At 40.4% G+C, this 12205-nt stretch overlaps 1 protein-coding gene across 3 annotated transcripts in view; it reads right to left on the bottom strand.

Annotated features, from left to right (window-relative positions):
- The window catches only part of pik3cb (phosphatidylinositol-4,5-bisphosphate 3-kinase, catalytic subunit beta), a 60170-nt gene extending 52447 nt beyond the window's left edge, over positions 1-7723 (bottom strand). Inside the window, exons 1-2 of one of the 3 annotated variants that reach the window (XM_038290496.1) lie at positions 7703-7723; positions 3271-3466 (exon numbers count right to left, since the gene is read on the bottom strand). In XM_038290496.1, the coding sequence (XP_038146424.1) occupies positions 3271-3441 (171 nt within the window). In that variant the 5' untranslated portion in view covers positions 3442-3466; positions 7703-7723. Of the gene's footprint in view, positions 1-3270; positions 3467-7131; positions 7276-7702 lie in introns of those variants that run through there. The other 2 variants (XM_038290497.1, XM_038290498.1) reach the window with 2 other exon arrangements.
- Positions 7724-12205: the final 4482 nt, after the last annotated feature.

Raw genomic sequence — 12205 nt, 5'->3', positions numbered from 1 at the left:
CGGCTTCGGCCCACTGTATAAGCCGAGCAGAATCCTGCTCCTATTAGCTGTTTGAGCTCCGCAGGCAGAATTACTTTGATGGTTTTATCAATGATCTCCTCAGCATATTAAAAGAGAAAACCTTTGTGATGCCTGAGCTCATATTCATGTCAGAGTAAGATGATCTCTAACGTGGGTAACCATAGTCTATATGCATGCGCAAGACGTCAGATTTGCGTTTATCCTAGGGATGCACCGATCCAATATTTTTATCGGTATCGGTCCAGATATAAAGAAAGAAAATTAGATCGGTATCGGTGACAATCAATTTGATTCATTCTAACTCTATGATATGCTCTGCCATCATGCGGCAGCACAACAACACAACAAGGACATATTTTTATGATGGAGCGAGTGAAAGGGTCTGTGGTGTGGAGGTTTTTCTCCCTCTCTCAGCCTACTAGCCCACTGATGTGCAGGGAGAAATGCTCCGAGGGGCGGCGTTAAATCTTTAAACTATAACAAGTACAAAAAAATTGTAATTGAGTAAAAGTATCTTTACTTTGCCTAAATTTTACTCAGAGTAAAAGTAAAATTACCCATCTCAAAATTTACTCAAGTAAAAGTACAAAATTACTTCATTTAAAATGTAATTTGAGTAAAAGTTACTTAGTTACTTAGAGTTATTTAATGCAAAAAATGATGAGTCATGAATCGAATTGAGCACAAGGTGTTTTAATCGATTTCGAGGCGTATTTCAGTGACATCCACACTGGAAAAGATCAGCTGGGCTAAAGAACATACAGTACTTCCTCACAGCAGGACAGTCACAACCTAAACCATAAAGTCCAAACTATTTTCAATCCTACTGTCCAACAGACACCACCATGATAGGACATTTAAAGTTTTCAAAATGCACACAAAATTAAATGCCCAAAAGATACCAGAAATCAAACTAAAACGCAACAGGATGCCACTGTTATTAACAAGCTCCTCATTTAATGATTTTAACTGACACTTGTTTTACTTTAATAGTGATTTTAACTGACAATTGTTTTTACATCAATTGCTTATATGTTTGAATTGTGTAAATAAAGTGCTGTTAAAAGTCAAAAGTCTTCTTCTATTTTTTAATGGCGATCGGTGACACAGGGGTTTAAATTTCCGGCCACATTTCTTTTTTTCACCATGAGTATTTTTTATTTTTTTTTACTGAGTAACGTGAGGGGGTTTTAAATGTAGCGAAGTAAAACTACTTAGGTTAAAATTTACTCGAGTAAAAGTAAAAAATACATATTTCAAAAACTACTCAGAAAATTACAAATTACTCATAAAAAGTACTCAATTACAGTAACGTGAGTAAAAGTAATCCGTTACTTTCCACCTCTGGACGCCACCAACTTAATGAAACACCTCCAGAAGTTTCATAACAAGGAACATGGTGAGATTATTGGACTCGGCAAACAGAAAGGAAGCAGCGGCAAGCAGCTCACTTTAATGGAAGCAAAGGAAAGAAGTGAAATTTTTCCATGTAACAGTATACGGGCCAAAAAAGCACAGAGATGATATGAATGTTGCCTAAGACAGAGAACTTCTGGTTTAATGCTACGTTCACACCGGAAGCAGCAGGAGCAGCAAAATCGCGTCTGCTGCTTCATTTTTGCTGCTTGTACCAGTTAGTTCTGACGCGCGGCTGAAGTAGCTTTGCTGCTCTGGCTGCACGGTGCAAAAGTGGGTCTGACGCGCGTTGGGCGGAGCTACTCTATCCTTTCTCTGCCTTGCAGCTATATTTGCTGTGATCAGTGGGAATAAAGTAGTTTTAATATGTTTTTAAGTGAGAAAATACACCTGAAAACTTAATCAGTGCAGTCAGTTCATCCAGATTACCATCCTGCCTCCCAATATTATTTCTGTCGGAGCCGCTCAGACCCCCACATACCAGCGGTGCGCTGTCAGTAGGAATCCCATTCAACAGCAGCCTCTGGCCGGGTCGCCTCCTCGCGGTTCACCGCGGCAGCTTGTAGGTGTTTTTCATCTAAATAATCCAAACTGCAGGCAGCAGGATAATAAAAGCAAACATATTCTGCCGGCAGATTTCAGCATTTTTAGTTAATTTATGCGTCAATAAACTGTTTCCGAGGAGTGATCACAGCGCTCTGTGTCATCAGTGATGTGTCTGTCTCCCTGCCAGCTCCCAGATCAGCTTCTCTGATTGGTTGACGCGGCGCGTCGAGCAGCAAAAGTTAAGTTTTTCCATCTCGAGCAGCAGCGCGTTTGCAGCGTGTTTGCGGCACATTTGCGGCGCTTCACGCGCGTCAGATGCTTAAACGCTCCCGACGCGCTGCTTCAGCTGCATAAGTAGCATAAGATTTTGTGCAAAGTTGTTAAATAAATGATTCATAGCATTTATATTTGGGTTGTTTCCTATTTTATTAAAGAAAAGGGAAATCAAATCATATCCACAGAAGAATGATCCCAGTTTTATTTGTTTTTTTCACACAATAAAACAATTTTTTGGGTAATAATTCAGTGCTGTTTTTGGTATCGGTATCAGATCGGTATCGGTTGACATTAAACTTCAAATATCGGTATCGTGTCGGAGGTGAAAAAAGTGGATCGGTGCATCCCTAGTTTATCCCTTTAGTTTTGTAGAAAAATAGACTTTAAACTACCTCAGCAGGCGTATATCCCTTTAGTCATGTACAAAATAAACAATTTAAGGTCAGATCATCATACGCTTAAAAAAAAAAAAACACCAAAAACTAAGTGTTTTTTTGTCCAAAACTAAAGGGATAAACGGGTATTGACACTGGGTATGCTGATCTGACAGAACACCATCACTAAACTCTCTTTATGAATGTAGCTGCAGGTCGATCACTCAGAGAGGCACGAATTATGTCACACATGTTGGTGTAAAGAGCACAACTTCTGATTTTAAAGCGAAGTAAAGCAGAATCTCACGCTGATCCTTTAGATCAGATGTATTAATGTCACTTAGTCCTGTCTGAGGTGGGAAAACATTCCTATGAGACATAAGTGGCCTTAAGGCTCCTTAAAGCTCAGGCTCAGGGTTAAAATGCTGACAGGAGAAACAGCAATCGAACCACAGAGATGATCACAGGGAAGCAAACAGGTGTTGGATCATGTCTGACTGACGGCTAACCGTCTGGTCTCAGCGTTGTGGGACTTCTGTGACGCAGACGGGCTTTGGACGCGACAGCAGAGCTTAACCAAGTTGATAGTTTTAGCTTTAACAGAAACACGGCGTCAGAACCTCCCAGCTCCACTCACCAGTTTGATGTGTTGGATGGTGGCCTCGCGGGGAACATCCATCTGGATGTAGATGCCGGTGGGCAGCAGAAAGTCCACGGTGATCTGGTCCGGAGCGTGTCCGGCCAGGGGCGAGTGGGCCGCCCATATGTCCAGGAGGTCTGTCATGGCAGGAGGCATGGCAAGGGGCATCTAACACCACCTCCACCATAAGGACCTGGAAGAACAAACAGTCATGTTTCTTATTAGCTGACTGAGAAATAAATCATTTGTTTTAAGATTTAAGGCGATTGTAATTAAATTAATATTTCTGGATAAAAAAAAAACAATCCTGCAAATCTAAAAAAAGAATGAAATAATCCAAATTTACTCTGATATGTTGACATAAAGCACTACGGAAAATGACTTTTAAACGTCTACTATTAGTGAAGAGAGAACACCTCCATCTTTAAGTTTATAGAAGATCAGGAAGCTGAAGGAGCCGTTCACCTTCCAGGAGGACAAAGAGCCTAAATAGGCTGAACCTTTAAAACGGTTCAGATTAAAACTTTCGGAGGTAAAAAGTGGCCTAGTCAAAGTCCAGGCTTAAAACACAAGCTGTGTTTCCCTTCTAAACATGCGCCAAACTTTGTCAGTAATCAGCATTAAAGAACAAATGCAATATGCTGGTGAAGATTCTCAGTCATCCAGGTAATAATCATTCCAAAAAAAAAAAAAAAATGGTTAAAACAAGTTTGAAAAAGTTTCGCTTCCTGGATTAAACATTTCAGATTTTGAATCCAAATTTTGAAATTCAAATTCAAAATTTTGAATTAAAAAAAAAGCTTCCTGGTTGGGAAGCGAAACATCTTTTTTTAACTTTGTTTGGAACAAATGCAATATTGATCACCGGGGAATAAAGGTTGTTTATAAGAAAACTCGTTAAAAACATGCTGCTTCTTTATCCTCCCAATACTTCCTGATTTAATCTTTTTTTTAAATAATTAACACAGATTTGAATACAGCTGAAAAAAACGTCCTCATCCTAGTGGCTGTACACTGATTGCAGAACTCTGGCTGATCTTTAAAAATCCTTACTGCTGATTCTGTTTTTTCCCCCCAGTATTATCTTACTGAAAAGCACTGACTAATACCGGCGAAATAATCAAAAAAGTTTAAACTCCCCATTAGGTGCTGGCCTTTTATTTGAAACCAAAGTTTAGAGCAGGGAAATTGGAAAATTCAATTCAGTTCACAACACGTCACCTTAAGGCACTTTACAGTTCAACCAGATCATCCAGTCAGATTGATTCAAAGTTTTCTATCTAAGAAAAACCAGCGGATTGCATCGACTCATTGACTCGAAGGCAATCCCTCACACTAAGCATGCTTGTAGCAACAGTGGAGAGGAAAAACTCCCTTTTAACAGGAAGAAACCTCCAGCAGAACCAGGCTCAGTGTGAGCGGCCGTCTGCCGAGCAGAAGATAAGATCAGTTTCAGTCTGATCACAATCTTCAAAAAGCCGACCAATCAGTGCGGTCCTATAGCTTAGCACTAAAAGCTTTCATTCGAAGCAGGACCGGTCCAAGCCTCCATGGGGCCCCCAAGTAAAATGTATTTTTGGGCCCTTCTATTTATGCCAATTACAGGTGCTGGTCATAAAATTAGAATATCATGAAAAAGTAGATTGATTTCAGTAATTCCATTTAAAAAGTGAAACTTGTATATTATATTCATACATTACATACAAACTCATATATTTCAGATGTTTATTTTGTTTAATTTTGATGATTACAAATTACAACAAATGAAAATTTCAAATTCATCATATCAGAAAATTAGAATATTGTGAAAAGATTCAAAATTGATGGCCCCTGGTGCCACACTCTAATCAGCTAATTAACTCAAACCACCTGCAAAAGCCTTTAAATGGTCTTTCAGTCTAGTTCTATAGGCTACACAATCATGGGGAAGACTGCTGACTTGACAGTTGTCCAAAAGACGACCATCGACACCTTGCACAAGGAGGGCAAGACACAAAAGGTCATCGCTAAAGAGGCTGGCTGTTCACAGAGCTCAGTGTCCAAGCACATTAATAGAGAGGCGAAGGGAAGGAAAAGATGTGGTCGAAAAAAGTGTACAAGCAAGAGAGATAAGCGCACCCTGGAGAGGATTGTGAAACAAAACCCATTCAAAAATGTGGGGGAGATTCACAAAGAGTGGACTGCAGCTGGAGTGAGTGCTTCAAGAACCACCACACACAGACGTATGAAAGACATGGGTTTCTGCTGTCGCATTCCTTGTGTCAAGCCACTCTTGAACCACAGACAGCGTCAGAAGCGTCTTGCCTGGGCTAAAGAGAAACAGGACTGGACTGCTGGTGAGTGGTCCAAAGTCATGTTCTCTGATGAAAGTAAATTTTGCATTTCCTTTGGAAATCAAGGTCCCAGAGTCTGGAGGAAAAGAAGAGAGGCACTTCATCCACGTTGCTTGAAGTCCAGTGTAAAGTTTCCACAGTCAGTGATGGTTTGGGGTGCCATGTCATCTGCTGGTGTTGGTCCATTGTGTTTTCTGAGGTCCAGGGTCAACGCAGCCACATACCAGGAAGTTTTAGAGCACTTCATGCTTCCTGCAGCTGACCAACTTTTTGGAGATGCAGATTTCATTTTCTAACAGGACTTGGCACCTGCACACAGTGCCAAAGCTACCAGTACCTGGTTGAAGGACCATGGTATCCCTGTTCTTAATTGGCCAGCAAACTCTCCTGACCTTAACCCCATAGAAAATCTATGGGGTATTGTGAAGAAGAAGATGCAATACACCAGACCTAACAATTCAGAAGAGCTAAAAGCCACTATTAGAGCAACCTGGGCTATCATAACACCTGAGCAGTGCCACAGACTGATCGACTCCATGCCACGCCGCATTGCTGCAGTAATACAGGCCAAAGGAGGCCCAACTAAATACTGAGTGCTGTACATGCTCATACTTTTCATGTTCATACTTTTCAGTTGGCCAACATTTCTATAAATCCTTTGTTTTTATTGGTCTTCAGTAATATTCTAATTTTCTGATATGATGAATTTGAGATTTTCATTTGTTGTCATTTGTAATCATCAAAATTAAACAAAATAAACATCTGAAATATATGAGTTTGTATGTAATGTATGAATATAATATACAAGTTTCACTTTTTAAATGGAATTACTGAAATCAATCTACTTTTTCATGATATTCTAATTTTATGACCAGCACCTGTATAGCTGAAATCCACCATAAACTCATTGCAGCTCTGTCAACAGTCTCCTATTCTTGAAGAGCGTAAAATACAAAAAAAAAAAATAAATAAAATAACTGATAAACAAACCAATTGAAATAATCTGTTCATATAGCAAAATCATTTTACTTGACAAGATTTCTTCATTATTTCTCTTTTACATTTTATTTTTTACTTTTTACTTAAAATTTGAAATCTTCAAACAGGATCAATTATTAACACTTCTAAATATGTTTTTTATGTTAGTAAGAACCAAATAATTTGCATCATCTAATGTTATTAAAGGAAACATTAACATTAATGCTGTTTATTTAAGGTTAAAGTGTTGCAACAGCAAAATCAATGTGCAGAAATAACTCTTGATAAAACAAAATAATGGCTTTTTAAGGTAAAATAATAAATCAAAATGTTGAAAAGCAGATATTAAACAATGTTAACATTAAAATATGGAAATAAAACGTTACCTGTGTGTTTGTTACAACAAGGATAAAGAAATCATTATAGATTCAAAAAGAAAAGAACAGACAAGCAGACGCTTAGTTCGCTTCTGTCTTGGGCCGACTGATCGTAAAAAAGTGAGTTTTATCCAAATTTTAGCATTTCTATGAAGCAAATGTGTTTTCACCTATTTACAATTTGATGGTTAATGGAAACCTGGCTGCGGACGTCGTCCATCCCGTCCCTCTGAGCACGGCGCTACACTGAGTGATAAATCCACAGGGAAAAAAAAGTCTGACGCTTCGGACGTCACACCTTCATTAAACAAGAAGCTGAAGGAACACACGGAGCAATGCTGCCCTCACAGGGACACAGCAGCACCGAGGGCGGCGGGAAGCGGTCGGATTTCACCTGGATCGGGTCCAGCGCTCCGTGGAATGCCCACTAAGCAAACAGAACTAACACTTCAGCACCCTCCCCACAGAAAACCTACACGGTGGAAAGAGTCCAAGTTATTAGAAGGGCACGGCACACGTAACAAGGGCGGTCTGTTTCTTACAACACACGCCTCCATATGGGCTGCTGCTGAGGTAATTATCAGGGGAAGAGGTGAGTACGTGAACGCAGAGCTTCAAAGTGAAAACAGACGACCAAAATCTGTCATCCAGTGACAAAGCGTCATAAATTATCCTTTCTTAGTGCCACAATTTGAACAAAATAACAGCAAAAAATTAGCAATTCAAGACAACAATGCTCACCTGTGAGAGCATGGAGGGAGGCGGGGGGGGGGTGGAGGAGATGACACAGCAAGCAACTTTCCTTGCAGCTGGTTTCAAACTGAGTCCAGACAACATGTACACCACCACACCACTTCCACCTGCAGTATTCTCAGGCTGCCTTCCATCTGCACGCTAGGAAACGATAGCCCTGATTGCCTCTAATGGGTCTTTCTCCCAGCGAGCTAAGTGCACAAGCAAGCGGCCGATGAGCTGCAGAATGCTGCCACGTCTGTGGTGCATTTGCAGCGGCTATCTGGGGCACTTACCGTCATCAAACATGCAAATGGAAACAACGCTGCGAGTGAGTCTGTGTGCTGTTCAAACAGCGGATTGTTGTCAGAACATCCCACTTAAAAGGGGCTTTGCAATTTAAGCATGTAATATGAGAGGACACAGACGTAACCTTTAAAAGAAAAGAAAAATAATACTTTCAACAGAGGAGCTTCATGCTTCTGCAGCTACAAGTCTTATACAGATTCAACTGGACGTACACAACACAATCAGCCATTCAAATCTGCAGCCAAACTTTGAACACAAAGGTGCCCTGTTACAAACCGGAGAGGTAACTTGACTACAGGTCTGTGTGAGACTTTGACAGCCGTGTGTTTGTCAGGGAAGGATGAGCCGAAACATGCGCCGACATGTCTGCACAGGTGAGCTCTTCTCAAAAATGACAGCCGACCAAACGCCCTGCAGAAGCAGCCATATCCTTCAGCTGCATCATATTTAGTCACCTTACAGTCTCATCTTACTCTGGGTTTTACTGGAATTTAATAACATAGATCAGCACAAACTAGAAAATAACTGCAAAGCAGTGGAAAGGGACTTTATTTAAATATAAATGATTAATTAAACCAAAGACAGGTCAAACTGCTTAAGGCCTGAACACTACGGAAGAGGATTAGGGCCACTGAAAAAAAATAAATAAAAAAAGTTAACTGATTTTTAAATTTTATTTCAGTTTAACATGGGAAAAAAGTCAGAATTCTGACTTTTTTCTCAGAATTCTGACTTTAATCTCAGAAATCTGACTGAATTCTTACAATAAAAAAGTCAGAATTCTGAGATTAAAGTCAGAATTCTGAGAAAAAAGTCAGAATTCTGAGATTAAAGTCAGAATTCTGAGATTAAAGTCAGAATTCTGAGATTAAAGTCAGAATTCTGAGATTAAAGAAAAAAATCAGAAAAAAAGTCAGAATTCTGAGACTTCAATCTCAGAATTCTGACTTTTTTCCCATACAAAACTGAAAAAAAATATAAAAATCAGTTAACCTTTTTTTTTTTTTTCCACTGGCCCTAATCCTCTTCCGTAGAACACATCGGCTGCTTACGACTTTTTAATCCATGTCACACTGACTGCGTATAGAGGCTTTTTTTTAACTTCAGTCATTGTGCTATGCAAAATTAAATCAATTTCCCACATTTGACTTGGGTAGATCACGAAAAGTTATTAAAAAAATAAAATAAGATAATAAAAAAAAACACAGGCGCAGCTATAAAGCAAAGCTCCATTTAACGAGTTTGTGCAACATCTCAAACCAGGACACATACAATGTTCATATTAGGGATGGAACGGTTTATGAAAAATGCCTCGGTTCGGTTCGCGTGTGTCACGTTCGGTTCATGCACTGCTCCATTTTCTCATAGGGGAAGCGATTACACTCCAGAGCAGAAGGTGGCGGTACTGCGACCAAAGCCAACCACCAGTAGTAAACAAGAAGAAGAAGAAGCGAAGCAGCTTAGCCGGGTGTAGCAGAAAAAAATCAGGTGCTTCGGAGAATTGTGTGGGTATGGCGAGTGGGAAAGAACAGGAGTTGGAAGACGCGCCAGCAGCACTTTATAGGTCTGCTGTATGGGACCACTTTGCATTTAGAGTGACCTACGCTGACGGTGGAAAGAAAGTGTTGGATAAAAATGCAAAAGTGTGCAAACATTGTGCAACACGTGTTGTTTATGCTAACAGCAACACGACCAACATGTCAGGCTAACAATCAACATATACCGAACTGAACCGAAAACCGTGAGCACGAAACCGTGAACCGAACCGTGGACTTTGTGAAGCGTTCCACCTCTAGTTCATATATAAAAAAATAATGAGATCTACGTCTAAAGTACAGAAAAACTCTGCAATAAACGGTTTCTATGCTGACTGACGAAGAGAGGGGATTCAAAGAGAGAGATCTGAGAAGTTTATCCAAATTTTTCTTTTTTTTCCACATCCGCTGCGCTTACCTGCTCTGTCTGCCGCTCGTTATTTAGATTTTTGTGAGCCTCAAAGGATCACTATTTTTTTAAACCGTTTTTTCTCCTCTTGAAGCTTTTTATGCTTGATAAACTGCGATTTCTGTCCCTTGTTTTTTTTTTGTGGCTTAAAGAGGATCACCATTTTATCCGCTTTCTGTTCTCCTGAACTCCTATTGTAGGCGAATTTTTTTCATTTATTGTTTTTGCAGGAGTTTGTCTCACTCAGTATATACATTTGACTCCAAACTGACTCTCTGTGCGATTAACAGATTTTATTTTGTATTTTCCCCCAAAGCGGATGCGTTTCACTTTGTAAACGCGTCTCTCTTCCTGTCAGACCCTGAAATTGCTGCTGAATTGCTGCGTAGTCAGCCCTCTCAGAGACATAGACCAGTATGGGGAATTGCAGGCTAACAAAATTAGCCAAACGAACCCCGTTCCAAAGGGGGGGACCCGTTCGTCCGTTTCAATTTGCATGTTTTCTGAGCCAAAACAAGCCTTTGACGCTATTTCTGACATTTTGAATTGAAAAATCTCCCTGGATGGGAAGCAAACAGCATCAAACTTGGAAACAAAGTCCAGTGATTTGTTTATTAACTTTTTTGGAACGCGTAGTCCAACTAAAATAGACCTGGGCTCTATCTCAGTTGGATCTACGCAGCCCCCTTACGTAAAATCATGTCAGGCGTGATCATCCTCATTGACTTTCAATGAGCACTAAACGCCACAACCTCGTTCGATACGATTTTCTGTTGCATTGGATGCAAAATCTCATTCTGTGTTCTGGCTTTAAGGCACAAGTTTGCCTCACTTTACTTTAAAACCCTGAAGAAATCATGTTTGCTTTGGGAAAAAGTTTGGCCAACTGTGAGAGATAAAGAGAGAGTTCCTCTACTGCGGCTCATGCAGCTTCCCTCTGTCTGCCTGAATGTGCACAGGTGAGCAGGGTTACCGAGGGTGCGATGGCAGACGGCCAGAGGTCTACTGTCTAGGTCGGGTTTCAGCGGGGAGGATTAGAAAAGAACAAGTCTTTGTTGGCGGATCAGGAAGGAGAGAGTGTTTCATATGGTAACAAACAGAAGAGAGAAGGGATGCAGTCAGCCGACCCTGAGTCAGAACATACAGGCTCCTCCAGTCCGAGGTTAAGGATCCAGAAATATGATTCCACTTGTGCGCTTCCTCTGTGCAAACATCCAAGGAATAGGAGATGAGTAAACAACTTCAAGTCGACTCTAATTCAAAGGACAGATGACATTTCTGCTCTAAGTATAAAACCTGAGACAAACATAAAAGTTTCTTTTGCACAGATGAAGGAAAAAGTTTATCTCTGATTTGTCGTCTGGTAAATAGAGAAGCCAGACAACAAATAAACAAGAGGACGGCTTTAACCCTTTTTAGGGCACTCAGCGAAATACTTTGAAAATCAAAATTTCAAGCCAATAGTGTTATTGGAATCCAGGACAAGACCTTATTACCCTTGTAATGTTAAAAAATACTGATATTTTGATGGAAAAAATCACTGTCAACATCATAAGAAACGCCAACTTGTCCGAATTTATTAAGAAAAAAAACAAAAGGGGGAAATGCTCAGTGGAGCAGTGGGTAGCACTGCTGCCTTGCAGCAAGAAGGTTCTGGGTTCGATTCCCATTCTTTCTGCATTAGAGACTGACATTTTTTCGGGAATCCCACGGGTCACGGGATTCCCGCGGCATTCCCGTGGGATGGGAGTCAGTATTAGTAACGATCACGTGATTGGGACGGTACAGGATTAAACATTAACGGGAAAAGACGGGAACTAAAAAAAAACTAGGATCGATGCCAAAAAATAAAATAAAATGGAAAGAAAAAAAATCCAGTACTGGTGCCGCCATTTTGCAGTTTTTTTTCCTTGAAGCCTACACTATAATGCGAGTCAAAAAAACTACACGACACAAAAACCAACAGTGCTTCCGCTCTGAGTTTTTCACCCGCGCTCAAAAACAACAACAATGGAGGGACCAACAGTTACTACAGTTAGAAACTTAACTGACCCTTCATAGAAATTCAGATTCAATATATTGGCAGAAATCTTATTGAAGACAACAAGAATGGGAGTGGTGCAGGAGCGGGAGTCATTCTGAATGGGAGTGGGAGTAATTTCACCAGGAGTGGGACGGGACAGGATTTAGATTTCTACTCTGGCCCGGGATCGGGACGGGACACAATTTTTTTCTGTGGGAGTGGGACGGGACAGGAGT

Source organism: Cyprinodon tularosa, unplaced genomic scaffold (genome assembly GCF_016077235.1).
Source record: "Cyprinodon tularosa strain WSP-4 unplaced genomic scaffold, ASM1607723v1 ctg282, whole genome shotgun sequence".
NCBI classification, from domain to species: domain Eukaryota; kingdom Metazoa; phylum Chordata; class Actinopteri; order Cyprinodontiformes; family Cyprinodontidae; genus Cyprinodon; species Cyprinodon tularosa.
The sequence above is the reverse complement of the archived record's forward strand: the minus strand, read 5'-3'. Positions and strand labels throughout refer to the sequence as shown.